The sequence below is a fragment of the Macadamia integrifolia genome, chromosome 3, assembly GCF_013358625.1.
Source record: "Macadamia integrifolia cultivar HAES 741 chromosome 3, SCU_Mint_v3, whole genome shotgun sequence".
NCBI lineage: Eukaryota > Viridiplantae > Streptophyta > Magnoliopsida > Proteales > Proteaceae > Macadamia > Macadamia integrifolia.
The window spans coordinates 29889642-29910282 of NC_056559.1; the positions used below are offsets into that span (position 1 = coordinate 29889642).

Genomic DNA, 20641 nt, shown 5'->3' on the forward strand with positions numbered 1-20641 from the left:
AAAAAAAAAAAAAAAAAAAAGGAGAGACTCGATGAGTTTTCACGTGACTCAGGCAAAGACATAAAATTAATTGGTCAATGAAAACTTGGATTGACTCTGACTTGGTCTAGTCATTTTAAACTGGAGTCTTCATAATTTTTTATCGTGTATGTTTCATGTTTTTTAACTCAACTTAGTAATTCATCAAATCAAATTTTATTTTTCAATTATGGTGACAACAAGATACACCCTATATAAACATGATTTTAGAACGGTAGTTGCTTTTAAACATGTGAGAAGATCTTGCTTAGAAGTAGAAGACAATGGAGATTTATAGATATGAAGGTGTTGCAAATCTGATATTCTTCCTCTCATGTGGCCAACAAACATCTTCACCTTCTTTCACATGAAACATATTGTTGTATACCCCACCCTGGGGCCCAAGCTATTGACTAGGGATTTTGTTATACATAGCTTGATTTGGTTACATATATGTAATATGTATGTCCCCACACTTGATGCTCTAACCCTTTCTTTGAGTTAAATGCCTGTGGCGATGAAGACTCCTTCACCTTCAACTTCATTCCCATGATATTGTATTCCCACCACTCAAACTTAGGATTCACATTCTTTATTAAAATGATTCTTATTGCAATGCTGTGTTATCAATTTAATTATCATCTATATTGATATTGACGATTCGTGGTATTGTCGAGAGTATCCAACCTAGTTGCTGTAAGCCAGCAAGGTGAAAGGAGCAGCACCAGGGTTGACATTTCTCTCTCTTTCCTATTCTTTATTTGATATAACAATAAGGAGAGCAGTGGTGCGCAAAAAGCCCAATATCACTAGGATTTTGTGCACCACAGCTCTTCAGAGGGCTCGAGTTTGAGCCTCCCATCTACTTCTTCTCTCAAATGAAAAAAAAAAAAAAAAGGATCGCCCCGTAGTTGCTCTGTGTATCCTGGGCTAACGTGAGGACTAATAATAGCACAGACGCAGACATCAATCATGGGGATGAGGTGATCATTTTGCCACTCATTGAATATCGGTATAGGAGCAGCATCTCTCTCTCTCTCTCTCTCAAAAGAAGGGTGTCAAAATGGAATCCTAACAGAAAAACTTGAATCGAATAGAGAGAACTGCCCATTCGTCTTCAGTTTTGGATCTTTAGAAATCGACACAAAATAAAAATAAATGCCGATCGATCCTGTCCTCAATTCTTATCTCTCATAGCCTTGGTTGGAAAAGTGCAAAGTAATGTCTAGAATACTTGTACACTTGCATTAGCATATAATAATACCTCACTAATAAAAATCAAAAGGCCTAAAAAATAAAAAATAAATAAAATAACCCTTGACTCAGAAACCGTTTAACACCCTTGGTCAGAATGGTTGAGACTTGAGATAGTCAATACAACTCCCAATCCAGAGAGGAGAGGAAGGATTAACTCAAGGATTAATGGATGGATCTTTCACTATGAAAATGCTTAGAACTCACTTTTGAGTTTTGTGGGCTCTCTTATCATCAAATTAAATATTAGGCGAATAATTAATTAACATTAATTTTTCATTTTTTGTATGACGCAGCTTGGACTTTGGGGATCGTCCTGCCTTCCTGGGATACACCTGCTCTGCCTGCACCATGCCCTCCCTCTTCTCTACTGCTACTGTTGGTTCTTTCTTAAATTCCTTCCCAATATTTTTAATCTAAACAATCCCATCTTAGTGGCTACCACACGCCTTTTGGCTTCTTTAATTAATGAACATTGGAATCTTTTCATATTAAAAAGAACTACTAATGATCTATACTGCATCTTGGACTTAGCCACATGATCATATCAGTTGACTAACCTTAATTATTAATTAGATTAGCTGCTCCATGTCTCGCTCCACTAGTCTCCTTAGGATACTGATTAGCTACTAGGTTTTTTTTTTTTTTTTTTTTTTTTTTTGGGGGGGGGGGGGTTGGGGGCAAGACTAGCTACTAGTTAATAGACACAATATTGGATGCCTGGATGGTGTTGGATGAGTAAGTGGCTTGTCCAGTTAATGAGATGTATAAGGAATAAGGATAGTGGCTTAATTAGGCTGAATTAATTAAGAGCATATAATTTTCCTCTTCCGGACGGATATGAAGGGAGAATTTCTTTACCCACAGTGATCTGTCATTACATTTGGACTCTTAGAACAGTCATGAGTCTCATCATTAACATCCATAATCGGAGGGTAAGAATCTCATAACTGAAGAGATTCTCTCTTGACTGCTGGTTAAGAAAATTTTGGTTAAAAAAAATATATATATATATATATATATTTATATATAGCAATTGAATCTTTTGTTAATTGAAGAGTTTGGAGAAGGTTTTCTTCTACGCCTTCTTGTTATTACTTGAATTTTTTTTATGAGATGATGTAGAATACTTAAAAAATAGTAGATTTGATTAAAATTTTATGTGGATCTAATCTCAATAGGGTGAAATAGGAAATAATAATAATAATAATAATAATAGAAGATTTTACGAGAAAATCGATGGAGAAACAATTGTGTATAAAAATGAGAACAAAATACGAAGAGATTAATGTGTTCAATTGATTATATATGTATAAATAATTAGATTCATATTACTTCTTTTATGTATAATATGGAACCTACTTTTTTTTTTTTTTTTCAAATTATAAAATAGAACCCACTTAAGATCATGGCCCATCCCCATACCCTCGGTGTAAGTAAATGAACTCTCTCAAGAGTCAGAGATTCTTTTGGAACCACTCTTTCTGCCCACTGACTGATATATATATATATATATGAATGGATAACACTATTAATAGGGTATATTTTGTCAATGTCTTCCACTTATCCATGAGGGCTCAAACAATAAATGAATAAAGGATAAGGTCTATATGATAGCAAAGGTACCTATCATTTGCTTACAGCCACTGTTTGGCAAGACTACTAAGCTATGGGTGAAGGCCATAGGGCCCTTGTTTTCCCAAAAGTCCAAAACCATGTGACCTGTTTGGCTTTGGCCATCCATATTGCCATCCTCTCAGCATATTCAACAATCATAATCATGCGTGTGAGGTTTAAAGACATGAGTGTGTATTTGTGTGTGATCACCTTAAGACATAAATTATTAATGGTCCCTCTATAATTTAGTGAACCGACAGTAGTGTTAATCAATCAAAGACCCACTAATAAAGACATCAAGGAATCAATCCCATCAAAAAGCTTGTCCAGAGAAAGAGAAACGATTAATCAAACAAAGAAGGTTTAAGAAAAAGAAAGGGACTTTAATTCAATCTAAAATGAGCAAAGAACACCTCAGATTCCATTGTTTAAATGGGAACCCCTTCCAGCAATAAAAGGATTGATCTGATTCCAATTTGGGGTAATTAATTTTCTACTATAAATGATAATATAAACCTTTTTACTGAGAAAGCTTTAGCTTTAACCATGGAAGAAACAAAACCCACAAATGCATGAGACACAATAAGATCACAAGAACTTGAGAAACTTCCTTTAGTTCTGCAAGGTAGTTGGCATTCATTAATGGTTAAGTGGATCCTGTGAGTGGTCATCCCACTTCTGGTTGAGTTAAAGCTAATTATTTTCAGAAACCATTGTCGTTTGGGTGAAATGGGATCCAAAGATCATCTGTCGGTTGATCACTGTTCTAGTCAGTCAATTTATTCTTTGAAAGTTAGAAAATTTCTTGGGAGGAAGAATACAATTACTACTATAACTTTCAAAATAAGAAAATGGGGAAGGTAGTGTGAAGGTGCACTGTTCTAGTGGTTGGCCACATTGCAGCTATTTATTAGGCTAAGATATGCCATTCTTGATTTACCCAAAGGTGCCCAGAATGAGACTTATAGTCTATTGAGATATCCCACTATTGTTCGTTGATTTTGTGAAAGTGCTATTTATCGGGGACTTTAGTTTAAGATTATGATTACTACCATAAAGCACCCTATAAAAAACGAAAGCGATATAAAGAGAGAGAAAGTGTGCACTGACTTTGATCATCGCATAGGAATATTTTTAAGTTACTCTAATAGGTTGACCATGTTGCAATGGTCATGGAAAAATGGTATGTTTTTAAATTTTCTTTTTTTTTTTAAATATTATATGTCTTCCCCACTTGAGAGAACTGTAAGAGAGAGAGGGGACCATTTTTTTTTTTTTTTTTTTCAAGTAGTCAATTAAGATATTAGAGAGAAAATATATGTTACAGCTTCTTTTTTTTTCTAGTTTGGTGGTTTTAAAATTGGGAGTGGAATCGATTGAATCGGCTAAGTAGTTGACCCAGAATCGATCATCAAATTGGATTTGAAAGAGACCAATTATGTACTTAATTTCTGAATCTTAAACCGTTGAAATAAACATTAGGTAAAACAACGTTGCCATCATAAAATGTAAAGAAATTTCAACGTAGATTAACTAAATTAAAATGAATTTAACTCAACCAAATCTCATCCCCTCCATTTAGAGCCTTAGAGGTATAACATCAATTTGATTAAGGCTGGTTTGGATTGGACTGGTTCGACCGGTCTCCACTTTGCAACTCGATCAGAATCCCATTTTACTATCAGTAAGCATTCAATTTGCGATTTCTCAACATTCCAGCCAAGGGAAAACTTGAAACTTTCACATTCATAGACTCTAAATCAACCAGAAACCTTTAGATTTGAGAGATCCAGGACCACCATTTTTAGATGCCAAAGAGTTTCCACGAAAAAGGAGGTAAAGCTAGCCTTGCATTTTTTTTATTATTATTGATAGGGGAACATAACGCTACCTAATCGTGTGGCCTATGCATCCAGATATAGAAGGACAAAATGATGGCCCCACCCTTGTGGAAAAAAAAAGAAAAAATTCTCCCCTGTTGATTCCCCTATGCATCCCCTCATTGGCCTTTACGCTAGTGCAGACCACTCCACCAAGTAATGTTTTTCCCTGATAATATGCATTTGTCTGATTTTTAAAGGGATTTTTTTTTATATTTTTATATTTTTAGATTGATTTAAAATTCAATCTACTTTACTAGATCAATTGCCAGAATTACCTATTCCAGTCAATTCCATCTGATTCGAATGGAAAACAAAATTGACAGGACCCAATCCGGGCTTCTTCCAAACCTTGCTCAAAATTAACTTTGATGGTTTCTATAAACCTATCACTATTCACTAGTAAGTAGTAATATAGGGATAGGGATCATCTCCAATGACTTCTCCCCCTATCGGCTCTTCAACCTCTCAAATGCACACATGGGCTACATGCCAACCACTTGGGGTTGCGTGCACTAAGAATTCTAAACTTTAGAAATGTGAGAAATTGAAGGAAAAGTAGAGGGGAAAAAAAGTTGGGGAGGATCCAAATCGTTTTTTTTTTTTTATAGGTGACATATGTATAAAAAAAAAAAAAAAAAAAAAGGCAACTTCTACGACCTTCTTTAGGCAGACCAAAAGAAAGGAGGAAATGTCCTTGAATCAAACAGGATAAACCCTGTAACACAATTCATGGGCAACCTCTACAACCTTCCTTAGGCAAACCAAAAGAAAGGAGGAGAGGTCCTTGAATCGAACAGGACAAACCCTGTAACACAATTCATGTAATATAGAAAGATAAAATTAACAATAAGGTAAAGATGCTATGAAAGAATTAAGTAGCCCCATCACGGGAGCAAAAAAAATATGAGGTACTTTAATGCGACGACTCTTTCACAGAATGCTTCTCACTACTTGATGGGTCAAGTTTTCAAAGACTCCAATACCATCATTCTCATTCAACTCTGATGCTTTCTTTGAAAAATTCAAATACATACCCTCTATATTATCAACTTGATGGATCATCTCATTCACACTATGGTTCAACTTAACTTGATGGGTCATCTCATTCATACTATGATCCAAATCTTGTAATGTAGTAAAGCATCCTAGAACATCATTGATCCTGGCATTAATATAAGATGAATTTTGGAAATTCCCAAACTTTTAAAATGCATGTAGGACTCAGGATATACCAATCACAGAAGCAAAAGGACAGGTAAGGTCAGGGACCTGCATGGGATGATGATGCCTCTTCCTGCTATTAAAAACCTGATCCCCAGCATTCGTATTCAAATGGGCATATCACATATGGGCATTGCATCACTGACAATCGATGGAAGAAAGGGAAACTATTTTATGTTGATCTTTTTTAATTTTATTTAATTTTATTTTTTATTTAAGAATACTGAGAATCTGTCCTATCTCGTAATGGCGTTGACACTGAAACAACAACTAAAGAGGTCCTCTTCCCAAGACAAATCGTGATATGATGATCTCTTTGAGCTCAGACGCTGCAGCCTGCAAGTTGTTGCTAGAAGTTGAATATAGCCCTACCAAGATGTTGACGTTCATTCCTTCCTTGTTGCCTTCTTGGGCCATGCAGTAACAGCAGTAGCAATAAATTTGCGGTTCCGTGCCCATGGCATGCCAGCAGATCAGTGCAGCCTAAATTCACCGTGTCGTTTGTGCAAGAAAGGATGGCTCAGAACACAAATCTTTTCCCATCTTGGAACATTTGTGAATACAAGGAAAGAGTCGAGTCTCAGCCTACCCATGCACCAGGCTCCCACATGTGTTGTGTAAATCCTAAAAATGTCGAGAGATTTCGACCGTTTAACCATCAGATTGCAACATTTATACCTTACTGTCAGACCAAGTGCAAGCCTAAAGAGTGTCATCAAGTCTATGATAGGCAATAGATTATCTGGTTTCTCTTCAATCAACAATAAGGTTTTAAAATAGGAAACAGTGATGGAAACGATCTCTCTCAATTTGGACTGGAAGTCACGCCAATTCATAGGAATTTTATTTGACCTATTATCCTAGTGAACACCACTAGCTAATGGCCAGCCTATTGGGTGCTAGTAGGACCAATGGGCATCTACTCCTACGCTGACCCACCCACTCACTCACACATGCTATGATAGGGTTTAATCACACAATCTCCTCCCCTAAGCACCAACTCTTCAAGTCAAAACTGCAACCACTAGACTAAGCTAATGTTTTTAACTTAATCCCAAGTTGTATGCAATCAAACCTTATAATCTAAAGGTCTGGTTAACCCACTTGATCTCCCACAAGACAATTGGAAACCATGTAGCCTGTATTGATTCTCGTAAGCATTCTAAAGAGCAGGAGAAGCTTTCGTCATCTTCAAGAGATGAGCCTAACTCGCCCACCGAGCTGTTATAATAGGGTAAATATGAAAGATGGAATCTAAGACATCTCGAAAAGAAATTGATTCCTCCTTATCAGTGTTGCTCAAATTTTTACATGGTATATATTCAGAAAGTAAAATCTTCAACAAATTGTGAACTAAAGGGCAACAATAAATTCAGTCCCAATTCCAAGATCTTATGCAGCCCAAAGGGAATGGAGGTGAATTAGTTTAGGATTCTAAGGTCTACTAATCTCATATCCATAGATCTTGCCAAAATATAGCAGATCAGGTTCACGTACCAGAATGTACAAGAACAACCTGATCCATAGATTTAGAATCAATTTTCTCTCTCTTCATTTAATAGATTTTAAATCCATAGATCAAAGACATACAAGAGAACTTTCACGTACGTGAACCTAATCCATTCACGGTTTAAGGGGCATGAGACTTAGCCACATTCAGGAGTTCTACCAGCAGTGATGGACTCAGCGGCTTGAAGAAAATTGTGGTCAGGGAAGTATTTTGCTTTCAGAATTTTCATCCAAACCGATTCATTCAGTCAGCAGTTTCCACCCCAATTTTTACCCACAAAGCCATATTATGACGGGTACTTTCCCTCAAACCTCCCATTGATTTTGGATGGTATAACTGTATAACAAACCCCAAGAAGAGAGGTACGGAGACCCTTCAACAGAATCTTTGTTGCATCTTCTCAAAGTTTAAAAACTTAAGGATGAAGATAGACAAGTTGTAGACATCCAGAACCCTGAAATTGAAGGCAATACGGAGGAAATTAATGTAAATCAGAATATTGCAAGTGCTACACAAGCCCTTTACTCCATCCTCAAGGTGGCCGCCTCCACATTTGAAGAGAACTGAGAAATTTCAGTAAGGATTTGATACTGTCAAAGGACCAGATCAGTTCAACTGGCACGATCCCGAAATGGCCCGGCCCGGCCCGGCCCGGCCCTCAGTTTAGCCCTGATCTCTCGGGTAAGAAAATATTGTATAAAATGTATCACAAAACAGCTATAAGAATGGCCCATTTATCTGCTACATACCAGATCATATGATGGGCTCAAATTTTGTGCAGGGATAGAACTCAAGTTTCCCTGCCTATATGTCCTTTTTTTTCTGGCTAAAAAACCCTGTTTACAAGTTTCAGTCCAAATAGAGATTGCCAAATGACTGAATAAAGCAAGGGACCATGGGAGGACACATGGATAAAGACAACAAGAAAGAGCAACATAGTGCACAAAGCTCTCGCTACTGCAGGGTCTAGGAGGGGCAACTGTCGGAGCCTTACCACCTGCTTCACACGAGAGGCCGTCTCCTTACACATGGATATAGCCAGATGGCTGATAAAATACAAAGATCCATGAACAAATATGCGATGGCATTTGATTGAATTTGATCCTGAAATTTGACAAATGGATAATCCAAGCCTTACCAGTCTATCAAATAGTTAGAATCACATATTTATCCTACCATGAAGCTCAAAAGAGTCAACAAACAGGACAATGAAAATAAAATTTGCAAATAAGTATAACAAAAGGGGAAAAAACCGTGTAAAAAAAAACTACACAGCATCTTTACAAAACCCAACTCAAAATCCTCCAAAGCAATTTTTTTATTTTGGCAGGGGGAAGGGTGGGCACTACAACTTAGTATTGCAAGGAAACATTCCCACCCAAAACTCTTCCAACCCAAAACTCCCATATGATGAATCAATGCAACTATTTTTTTCTTTTGGCAGGGGGGAAGGGAAAGGATCCGAGGGAGGGTGGGCACTACAACTTAGTATTGCAAGGAAACATTCCCACACAGAACTCTTCCAACCCAAAACTCCCATATGATGAATCAATGCAACTATATGCTATAGAATCCAATTGAAATGATTACATTCAGTTGGCTTCAAATTTCAACATAGGATGCACATCTTAAATAATTTCTAGATGAAATATAATCTTGAACCTACAGTCCTACATAAACAATGAGCCAAATCATAATCTCATGAAAATGTTTAGCACAAAGACACTGTAACTAAAAAGAAGATTAAATCAACTTCAATCTCACTAACAATTTATTATCAATCCCCACCTAGCCAAATCATTAATCAAGACATAAGTCTCTCGATTCCTATGTGTAGAGCTGTGATATAATAACAATTGGGGACGAGGTTGGATCTGGTGCAAGCCTGATCGAATGAAATGGACAAGGGATTTATTTGGTTGCTCGTTAATCAATAGTAGGGAGGAAATAGGTGTTTAGCTGGGATGGGGGAGTAGGAAATAGTGTTGCCAAACTCCAACTATTGATTATCAAGCAAGAAAGATTACAAACAAGGATGCATACTTTTCATCTTGAACAAATTTATGAGTAGATAATTCAATCTCATGTAATGGAATCACAACACCACGGATCAATAGGCCTAAATGCACAAACCAGAGAGCTCTCACAACATCTAGGAATTAACACTGTTCTCAAAGAGTTACAACATGAGTTTATAGCCAGAGAAAACTCACAAAAGAAGCTAACTAGCAAATCAATAATCAAAAAACAATCTCTCCATTGTTCTGTAGAAATCAATTTTCCCAACGTGACATGCAGAAATGGAAAAGAGAAACTAATTTTCTAGATATCAAGAGATTAACGCTCTTAGCTTCTTTTGCAACATTCTAGATGTTAGCATTGTTACATGAAAGCATAGCAAAAGAAAAGTAACAAAAGAAGCTAACTAAAAAATAAAGAGTCAAAGCAATCTCTTATCAATACTTTAATTATTTTCTTTTGTATAAATAATTTATAATTATTTATAAATTATTTTCAGTCAGGAATGGGAAAGAGGAATCAATTTATAATTAATTGTTCAAGCTTACAGGCTGCATTCAGTTGTGTTCCAAGTGCCCAAAAAGGAGAAGGGGGGGTGGTGGGAACAAAAGAAAGAGAGTTTCCAACGCCACTTTTTTGGTTGCATTGAGAAAAGCATAGGAAAACTTATGAGAAACTTAAAAAGTTTTAACTTTCTGATCAGAATTTTCTCATCTTTCCTATGTGTGGGGTGAATCTTGAGGACAACATTTTTACAACTCTTATTTCCCAGAAAAACACATAAGAATGATCTAAAATGGATTTCCCATTGATATTCCTTTATAACAAAGCCCATGGGAAAGCAATCAAATGTTGTGATTGTCTCCAATGGTCTCTGGATCAATTATAAGCATTGCAGAATGCAGATACAGTAACCCTTGTAAGCATTGGTAAGATTCTCACTGAAATTAAGGAATCGAGTATCCTTCCAGACAAATCATTGTAACATATCACTATCTTAATATCTTTTAAGGCTTTAGAGACACCTTTGAACTTCCTAGTTTATCTTCATTAGAAGGTAGCTAGCCATGGCAACTTCATACCCCCTGAATTCTCAAAGATATTGAACAATCAATTACCTAACCTTCTTCGATCAACTCAATACCACTGAAAGAGACAACAAAGCCCAAGCAAATACTAGTCATCAAAGTACATTACTTCAAGTTGACAAAAAACTTCTCACATTGAAGACCTGACTGATGTTTAACAGTATCTTCATTAACCTAGTCTCTCAAATTGAACTCTTATCACTAGATGGAGATGATTCTTACAACATTAACTTAATTTCTCAAAAAAGAAGTATTGCATGACATACAAAGATTTAAAGAATAAGGTTATAGATGTAAAAAGAATGAGGGCTAGGATAGTATCTATTAAACTTGTATCACACTGAAACATAATTGACATAACTAGTGCTTACTTAAATGAAATCACCATGAGACAAAGTCAGCTTAACTTAGAAGGAAAATTCGAGGAATTCATCAAAGAGGTAGGTGGATTGTGAGCTTCAATATTTCAGTTTCAGCGGCACTCAATTGTACAGTCCTCTAGGACTCTTCCAGCAGCAACTACGAAGGAGAAACAGTGATTCAATTCTTCCTCAGATACTAGGGTGTTGCAGAATATTAAAAATATAAACAAAAGAATTGAAGAAGAGGATAGGATGAATTGAGTCTCTCTCTTCCATTGGGCATCTCACCCACAAGGTCTCTCACCTCACTGCACCTCACAGCTCAGAAGGTCTCTCACCTCACACTCATGGTTAAACAACCAGCTTTTTCTTCATTAAAATTGTTGGAGGCTGAATAAGCCCCTTCTTTATTTATAACATTGCAAGTCCAAGTAAAAAGGAATTAAATGCTTAGCCTAAAGAGGCCTGCCCAAATTGTGATTAGATCCTTTTCCCTTATCACTCATAAACCTACTAACTCCTAAATTCTAGTTACAATTAAATAAGAAACTAAATATTGCTAAAAAAATAAACTAGCTACAGTAACTAGAACAGTCCTCCACGCATGGAATGGAGTAAGAGTGAATCCCACATTATCTCCTTGACAGCGAATCCTAAATTATATGGTAAGTCAGGTAGACAGCTAGTACCTTATTATAAGTCTATGGTTGATTTGTAGTGGTGCGTCAGGTTGACAGCCGGCACTTATTACAATTAGTCATAACCCGTCAATCTTTTCGCATGGATCCTCGCGTTCGTCCTTGCTTGGAATCTCAATGTAACCGACCCCATTAAGTTGGGATATGATTTTGGATGTTGCTGTTGTTATAGTGAATCCTAAATTATCTCCTTGACAGCACTTCTTGACAGCTCCACCACCTAGGAAAGAAAGTCTCCACGCAATGACCACCCAAAATCTGGAATTTATCTTCCATACAAGCTGGCCATGATCTCTTCTTTGTTCAATGGCCGTTGCCTTCCAAAAATACTTGGTTCAATGGGGGAATGAACCTGGACAGGCTGATTCCTCTCAACCACCCATCACTCTACATCACCATCTTTCTGCCGGAGAAGTCCCACCTACATGAGCAATATACATGATCATCACTTTCCAAAAGTCAATATCATTTATATGTAAGTTGGCATTTGAATTAGGAGTACTACATCCTCTAGCTCGTGAAAAATTGAATAGTGTTGTACCTTGAGGATCAAATCAAGGGGGGGTGGGGTTGGAGATGAAGAAGAACCCCACAAGATGACTTGTAAGAATAGAGAAAATACTTTCACTGATCATATACTATACAGCAAGACTGAAACAATAACAATGAGAACAATCGAAAGTTGCCACCGAAAAGTTGCATGCTTAGTGGTCCAAGAATCTGATCGCTAAAATTTGGGAGCACTCTATTAAATGAAGTAGCTCCGAACTCTGATTAAACAAGAATTATCCTAAAGAAAATAAAATTTGTTAAAATCTCCAAATGGACAAGAGCTCCTTCCATCCACTTAATGTCAGACAGAAAGTAGCTCTTAAAAATTGTAGAATACAAGTGCACTTTAGTACCTATTGCATGCAACTGGTGAAAGAATATATTATTCGTGATGGGCTTCATTTGTGCCTCCCCTATTGAGGTTGGCTCTCACTGATTTTATGCAATCAATGAGAGATTCACCGACGTGAGCTAAAGCTTTCCTCCCAGCCAACCTCACCCCAAAGCTGCGATTCAATAGCCTCACTCTATTGCTATCTCCATCGACTGCACTCAACTCCAAGACCTGCTTCCTCGAAATCAAGCCATAAAGAAATAAAGAAACAGAAACAGAGACCAATTTCTCCCCCCCAAACCCCACTCTTAGCAGTGAAATAGAGTCAAGATCAACCGATCTTGGATCAAACAGAACCGAAAAACTCCCAAATGATAGATCAGGATTTGCAAACAGCTCATCCAAATCTTCACCTTCCTCCCTAGCATTATCTGTTTTCTCCAATGGAACCAAAGGTTTCATAGTAGCCAAATCCCCACCATCTTCCCCAACAATATTTGTTTTCTCCCCAGCATTATCTGTTTTCTCCAATGGAACCAAAAGTTTCATAGTAGCCAAATCCCCACTGACTTCCCTAACAATATTTGTTTTCTCTTGCAGAACCAAGGATCTTTTATTAGCCACTCTCAAGATGTTAGCGGCCTCCCTCAACCCACTGAGGAATGCCCCATGCATGGTAGCTGGATACCGCCGGTTAGTCGCCTCTCCAGCAAAGAAAACCCTACCATCTCCCACACTCTCCGCAAGAACATCATAATCATCCCCAGAGGCGCCCACTGCAACATAAGAGTAAGACCCATAGGTGAACCGATCCTTCCCCCAGCGAGTACAGACCACCTGAACAGGATTTGGAACATCAATCCCCTTCCGAGTAAAAATCCGTCTCAATATATCCAGAACTCTTCCAATGGCATCCACCGGGGACATCATCTCGAATTTGATTGCAGATTCACCAGCGACGAGAGCTACCAGAAGTGGGCCCCCTGAGACAGAGGAATAACTATAGAACAGAAAGAACTGTCCCCTCATACTCTCATCATCTGTTAAGTGCCCAAAGGTATCAATTCCTCCACCCCAAAAATCATAAGGGAACAACATTGTCACCTTGTTTAGCAACCCAAATCCTAATCTCTGAATACAATCTTTCTTTGGCTGTGGAAGCTCAGGAACAAACTCAATTGAACCTTTCTTGAGCACCCCCAATGGCACCGTACACAGAGCCATGTCTCCCCGAAACACCTGCCCACCTGCATATACCATAACCCCGTCCAATCCATACCGGATGCTTTCCACTGTGCGATTATAAAAGATGGGAGTGTTCTCTGCCAGCGCACGGATGAACCTGCCATTCCCACCAGGAATGAAGCAGTGATCCCCACCCATCTCATATGGATCGTCCTGGTCCCAGTACGCCATGGATAGATCAGACAACGGTGACGCGTTAGCGTATTCCAGATTGGCGAGATGCCAATTCAAGAGCATTCGTTCTTGTGGATCCTCACCAACCTTGTAAACCTGCCTAAAAGCTTCAAGAGAAGTGCCTAAAGAAACATCTACAGACTCAACCTCATCCATCACAGCCTCCCTAAGCTTACACACCTTATCTAAAAGCTGATTAAAAGAAACCTCCACCCTCGAATCCATCTCGGCGTTCACAGTCATTCCGTCGGGGAGATAAAGAGGGCATATATCACGTACCTTGTGAAGAGGAAATCCCAACTGCCTTGCGAGAACGCCTAGTGGGTTTCCATTAATCCCAGTGATAACGCTTCCACCAAGATCTGCTGCAGCAACCACACCTTCTCCACTCATCTTTCTCGTCCGGACCCGGCCACCGGGCCGCTTCCTACCTTCCAATATCACGACTTTAAATCCTAAATAGATAAGATGCCGAGCTGCAGCAAGCCCGGCAAGACCTGCGCCGACAATGATGATGTTCGCCTTCTCTGGTCCTACATGGGGTTTCAAGTGCACTTCTGCAATGGCTGGAGCTAGGCCAAAGTTGATGTAACCATGCTCGAGAAGAAACGAGTAGGCCGAGTTGACTAGTCCTCGATGCTCGGAGCGTATGGATTCGAGTGCGTGGTCTCTGGTCATCCAAGCAGAGACATTGGATCGCCACCGAGTGAGGATGTGATTCCGAACGACGACGTAGTTCGCCTGCTCGACTCCGCCGAGCGTCGACACAACGTTGGATTCGATTTCCTCTTCAGTGAGTGAATCGACTGGGAACCCTACTGAAATGGCAATTAAAGCTTCGATATCAATTTCCTTGGCGATATCGCCTATCTTACGCCGGCGATTCTTAGAAGGCGCTGGATTGTCATTGATCTGCATCTGGATGATCTCGTCCATCATCTTCTCGTCGTATATGCTTGATTTGACAAGAGGACGGAGAACACGCAGGCCATCGACAGCCGTAGCAGATGGAACCATCTCTGGGAACTGCTTCTTTCTCCGGCGGCGCTTTTTCCCCGTAGGAGGGTTTTCTTCAGGAGCATGGTTTGGAATCACGTCAATGTGGTCTTCCAGCGGCCGCTTCGAAGTGTCATCGACGTGTTTTTCTATCAGGGACTCTGCGAGGTGGTCATCCAATGGGACCTGCGCTCGGGGAAGGTGGTTTTCCCCTGCGCTTTGGGACTCCGAGGCACAGTCATCCCGTGGTGGGATTTGGTTTTCAGGGGCGCTTTGGGGGACGGGGAGGTGGTTTTCCGACGGTACTCGTGTATTGGGAGGATGGGGATGGGGTACTGGGACGTGGCTTACAAGGGTGGTTTGGGGATCCGGGAGATGATTTCCCGGCGCGTTTGGAGGAGGTGGGATGTGATTTAGCGGCGACGGTCCATCGGCGGTAGCATTGCAGGGCAGTTCAACTGGAAGACTAGGGGGTTCTGCTTCCATGGCTGTCGAGGGTGCATGTGGCTCGAATTGCTGCCGTTCGTTTAACATGATCTGTGTTTGGGAAAATTTTCAGATTATTCAGAATGAACTTCATTTTATCGAATCAAACTATCCATTAAATTGCACTTGAAAAAAAAAAATTATCCCATTAAATCTTTGTTTGGAAATTTTTTTCCGATCAAATCAAATCATTCATTTGATGTTTATTTTAACTGATTTATTCGAATTGCGCAAAAAATAAAATGTTGTTTCCTTGCTTTATATGTCGATCGCCTTATTGATTACATAATTATTTTTTTAAATATTTATCTCTCTCTTCAAATTCAAATTTTTTTGAATATTTTTTTGATCTATTTTTTTTTTTTAACAAGATTTTCGGGACTATCAAACATAGCTTAATGGGTCATGGATGTAAATTTTCTATCCACTATCATTTCCCTCCTTAATTCAGTATGGCCACTAGGACTGGACATCTGACTCTTCCGTCATCTACAATTCTCTGCCAGTTCCCATTCCTTATAAACCGACAAATACCTCACCCCTCTTCAATCACATTGGTCTCTTTTGTGTTAGATAAGGTGAATAAATAATGGGAGAGTAATACTTGGGACTCACATGCAGATAATAATTGCCCGTTTGCTTAGAGGGATAATTGACCCCAACAATATTTAAGTTGTTTGTTTACCAAGGGTGGGATTCGGGGGAAACACAACAACTTTTCCTGTCAACCCATGTGGACATCATCTTCTCCCACCTCAACCCTCATCAAAGTCCCACCAAGTTGACTTTGGCAGCAACCTTGAACCATTAGGCATCGTCTCTGTTGCAGCAGCAAAACGCCATTGTCCCACCACCACAAACCTCCACCGTCCCAACCGCAACTGGAGAAGCTTCAGACATGGATAGATCTTGGCCTTGTGATGTCTCTCTACTCAATTCCCCTCTCATCCTCATCATTTACAAGCTAGTGTCTGAGGCCCTGGGAATCTAGCTCCTCATCACCATCTCTTTCTCTGGTTTGAAGTTTTGGGATGGAGATTGATGAGGTTAACACAAAGAAATTGGCTCTCTTGAAGGAGTTCATGGACGATGATTTGCCCCATATTGGATTAGGAGATCATGAATCGCTGCAACCGCCATGGATCTTTGCAATGATGATGTGTAATCGCTGCAATTGCCATGGATCTCTCTTTCCCTCTTTCCTTCTCTCCATACCAACCAAACGCTGCTCAAATCTCATTCCTGCAACTCATCGCTGCTCGAATTGAAGCCACTAGTGATGGTGTCTCTCTCTCTCTCTCTCGGTAAAGTCTGCCTTTCTCTCCTAACCTTCCCCATTTTGATCCCTAAAAAAATCTATCCAAACGATTAAGGAATGGAGATGAATAGTAACTATTCAGCACTTTCCTATTATGTGTCTCACCCCACTAACACATGGGATCCACAAGTCAAGGATTCCCACCTCAAACTCCCCTCTAAACAAACGGGCCTTAAAGAATAAGGGTGGTAGAGTCACTCTTCATTTCCAACCCTTAGTCGGTTGGATAGACTTTCTTATAGGTACTTGAGAGAGAGAGAGAGAGAGAGAGGTGAGCAAAACATGGGATATACGACAGCCCTTCCTACATACATGGAGCTAGTATCGGATGGGTTCGAGGCAGTTAAGCATGATGGAGAAGCTTGACTCTTCCGTTCAAGTCATCCGAGACAACTCGGATCATGATTTCCTTCAAAAATTTTTTTTTCTCTTTTATTGCTTTTTCTTTTTTTTTTTTTTTTTTTTTGAATGGAAAGAGGAAAATATTACAAGGAACCTAGACACATATACAACCAATAGCATCCATAGTATAATAGCCTAGGCGAAGCAAGTCACCCACATACCTTAAGTATAGCATAGTCGGATTAGTGTCATTATATATACATCATATTACTAAAATACACATAAAGGTCCTAGAAGACACCAAAACGAAGGAAAGGCCAACATATATGGATCGGTTTTGGAATGAGCTGAAGTAACTTATGAGAAAATAACCAAACTTCAATAATAGTCCAACCGTGAATTGCTGCCATTCATAAACCTTATAAGATCCCAGATGCCTCAACCTCCTCCATCGATAAGGATGTGAACTCGCCCTTAGTAATCACCTTAAATAGACCTTCATACAAAACACCACATAGCGAAAAAGTTCTTGTTCCCAAAAGATTAGTAAAACCATAGCAAATTAAGATTGGATAAGACAAAAAAGGAAGATCAGCATGATCCTTAAGCAGTCTTCAGGATTTTCTGTAACAGAGGGGTAAAAAGAGTTAGAAACATAATCCTCAAATAAAGTCAGATCTGATGACCATCTATTCATCTATTGAATGACCGCTAAGGGGTCGGGGGGAGCGTAGTTAATCAAGACAGCATTCCTATGGTCCAAAATAAAATAAGCCACGACAGAGACAATACTAAACAGATGCATTCCATCTTTCTTGGTCAACTGAACTTGGTGAAAGAAAAAATTCACAAACCCAATAAGGGAGGAAGCCTGTAGGGCTTTAGGTCATAACCCAAGAGGCTGCTGGCCTAGATCATATCAGAAAAATCACATAAAAATAAAAGATGGTAAACAGACTCAGGTTCCTTACCACAAAACACACACTTAGAGTCAATATTCAATCATCTACTAAGCAAATCACGGATAGGAATTCCATTAAGCAAGATCCGTCATAAGAAAAACTTGAATTTAGGATATATCTTAAGTTTCCAAAGAAAATTCCACCCACTAGGGTGGAGAGCATAAAGGCAACTAGGAGGGCCGACAGAAGCACTTTCATTGCTTTTATTCTATCACCCAGGGTAGTTATTCTTCCCCTACAGTCAATGATGTTGGAATTACAATCTCTATGGTTAAAGCTTCTTTTAATCATTTATTTACTTTCTTAAATCTTGGAAAAATATCCCCAAATCGAACCGAGAGGATAGAGGAAGAGTGAGGGGAGAGTCTGGGCAAGGGTTCATGGCCTTGAAGAATGCATTTAAAGCCTGCATGATTCTCAAGAGTAATATGTGAAACAACCCCCCAATCAGGGTCAAAGAGAGTTGTCCTCAACAAAGTGGGATAAGTACTGACCTAGGCAGCAAGCGGGTGCTACAAAATCTGGATTCGACCCCTCTCCAATTTTTAATCTCCCAATTCTTGCTCAATTTTCTCTATTCGCTCAACACATGTACATTTTCAAAATTCAACTGTTGTGGAATTTTTTGGATTTTAAATCCATTTTAATAAGCTCAAATACCATAAATTTTCACAACCATCGGATTTTGAAAATGTATAGATGTCACATTCACAAAGAGAATTGGACGATTAAGAATTGAAGAGGAGTTGAATCCCATGATGTGAGAAACCTTGAGTGCCATGTGAGTCGATATGAAAAAAAAATGTGATGTATTTTCAAATTCCTACCCTAGACAAACAAATGCCCTTAAACTCTGTTAGAGTGGTAAAAATTTTACAGCTTTTCCACCCCAACACTTCCAAGTAAGGGTGAAACAAGACCAGGTTGGACCAGGTTTCTTAAAATCCCAGCCCAACCTTAAGTCGCCAAAATTCAATCTAGGCACATATTTTTTCCAAAGGTCAGTTTAAACTTGATTGAGATTGTTTTGGCATTTGTGTCATATGCATTAAATAACCATTAGAAAAAAAAAAAAAATCAATAGACCAAATGATCAATACACAATTAAAATTATTAAGTGGATCATAGTAATAGATATTAAGGACATCTGATCCTAAGAATCAATGATCTTAATTTTAATACTTTGAATACAAAGAAAAGAATCAAATTAAGGAAGATAACCTTAAATTATATAAATTAAGGTTAACACCAAACAAAAATTACATAATATAAACATTAATATTATTTACATTATCACCGAAAATCAAAACATTAAACCCTGGGTGGGGTCCAAACTTGATTTGGTAGGATGGTAACCCAACTTCCTATTGTTTTGATTTTGCCGTCTTCTCGGTCTCTCTCTCAAGTTTTGCTTTGTCCAAAGTAAAAAAACTCATAGCTCTTTACTCTCCATAGGGTAAGTGGGAAAACACTTCAGTTGATTAATATATTTATCGATAGATAAATATCACGCAATATATCATGCATGCTAGTATTGTACCCAACATACTTCATGTGTCTCTCCTTCCCAGGAGAAGCCTCATTGTCCTTCCCATCCTACCCCCGAATCGATTGAACCCCTACCTCGTGGTAAGTATTGATGAGAATTATAAGCCAGGCGTGGTGTGGTGTGGGCTTTGGCTCATTTATCTTTTTGGTAAATGGTAATCTGGACTTTAGGTAAAGTATATGAGTAAATGTAGCTTTTAGAGGTATATTTTTTTTTATCACTACCGACAGTGTGGGGGGATGCTTTCTCATGCCTCTCACATCTTAATCATGTGAGCCTTATCACGCGGATACCATTTCTCCGCTTCTAATTTATTGTCTAACCTTAATCATGTGGACCTTATCACGTGGATATCATTTCTCCCTTTTGGGAAAATTATATGATTACCCACTTTTGGGTTTCCTTTTACAAAATTACCCACAAAACGTTTTGGTTAACAAAAATACCCAAAATTGGGTTTGGGTTTATAAAACTACCCACCCAAAGTTTCAGTTAACAAAAATACCCAAAATCAGGTTTGGATTTACAAAACTACCCAAAATAGTGAGTCTTCATCTTTCACATATAATCATGTTTTTTTTTTATTACTGAAACTTTGAGTGGGTAGTTTTGTAAACCCAAACTCAATTTTGGGTATTTTTGTTAACTTAAACTTTAAGTGGGTAATTTTGTAAAGGAAAACCTAATTTTGGGTATTTTTGTTAACTGAAACTTTTGGTGGGTAATTTTGTAAAGGGAAACCTATAAGTGGGTAATCAAGTAATTTTCCCTTCTAATTTCTTGTCCAACCTCTTGTGGGCCCTCTCTAATGAAACAGTTTTCAACAGTATGATTTAGTGTGACGTAGGAGATTTAGCCCACGATATCCGCATGGAAATCCCTAACCTTCAAACAGAAGCTGATAACTCCTTACGTAAAAAGGGGAAATGACCATTTAAACCCTTTATTTTGAAATATCCTGGCCGGACCGGCTGACGCTAGCACATTAGGTCGGATCGGGATCGAACGGTCTA

At 38.7% G+C, this 20641-nt stretch overlaps 1 protein-coding gene across 6 annotated transcripts; it reads right to left on the reverse strand.

Moving 5' to 3' along the window:
- Positions 1–7870: 7870 nt before the first annotated feature.
- Positions 7871–15835, reverse strand: LOC122073483 (lysine-specific histone demethylase 1 homolog 1-like). 6 transcript variants are annotated; one of them, XR_006138801.1, is made up of 3 exons: positions 12576–15831; positions 11662–12091; positions 7871–8500 (listed from the first exon to the last, which is right to left on the reverse strand). XR_006138801.1 is itself a non-coding variant. In XM_042638081.1 (2 exons), exon 1 carries the CDS (start codon positions 15503–15505, stop codon positions 12605–12607), a length of 2901 nt encoding a protein of 966 aa, XP_042494015.1. In that variant the 5' UTR covers positions 15506–15834; the 3' UTR covers positions 7871–12094; positions 12584–12604. The 6 variants fall into 6 exon arrangements, 1 of the variants encoding a protein (XP_042494015.1); XR_006138797.1 differs by having other exon boundaries at positions 7871–8607; XR_006138800.1 differs by having other exon boundaries at positions 7871–11129.
- Positions 15836–20641: the final 4806 nt, after the last annotated feature.

Coding starts and splice junctions, on each gene's coding strand:
- LOC122073483 (XM_042638081.1), bottom strand. CDS start 15,505: ATGTTAAACGAACGGCAGCAATTCGAGCCACATGCACCCTCGACAGCC.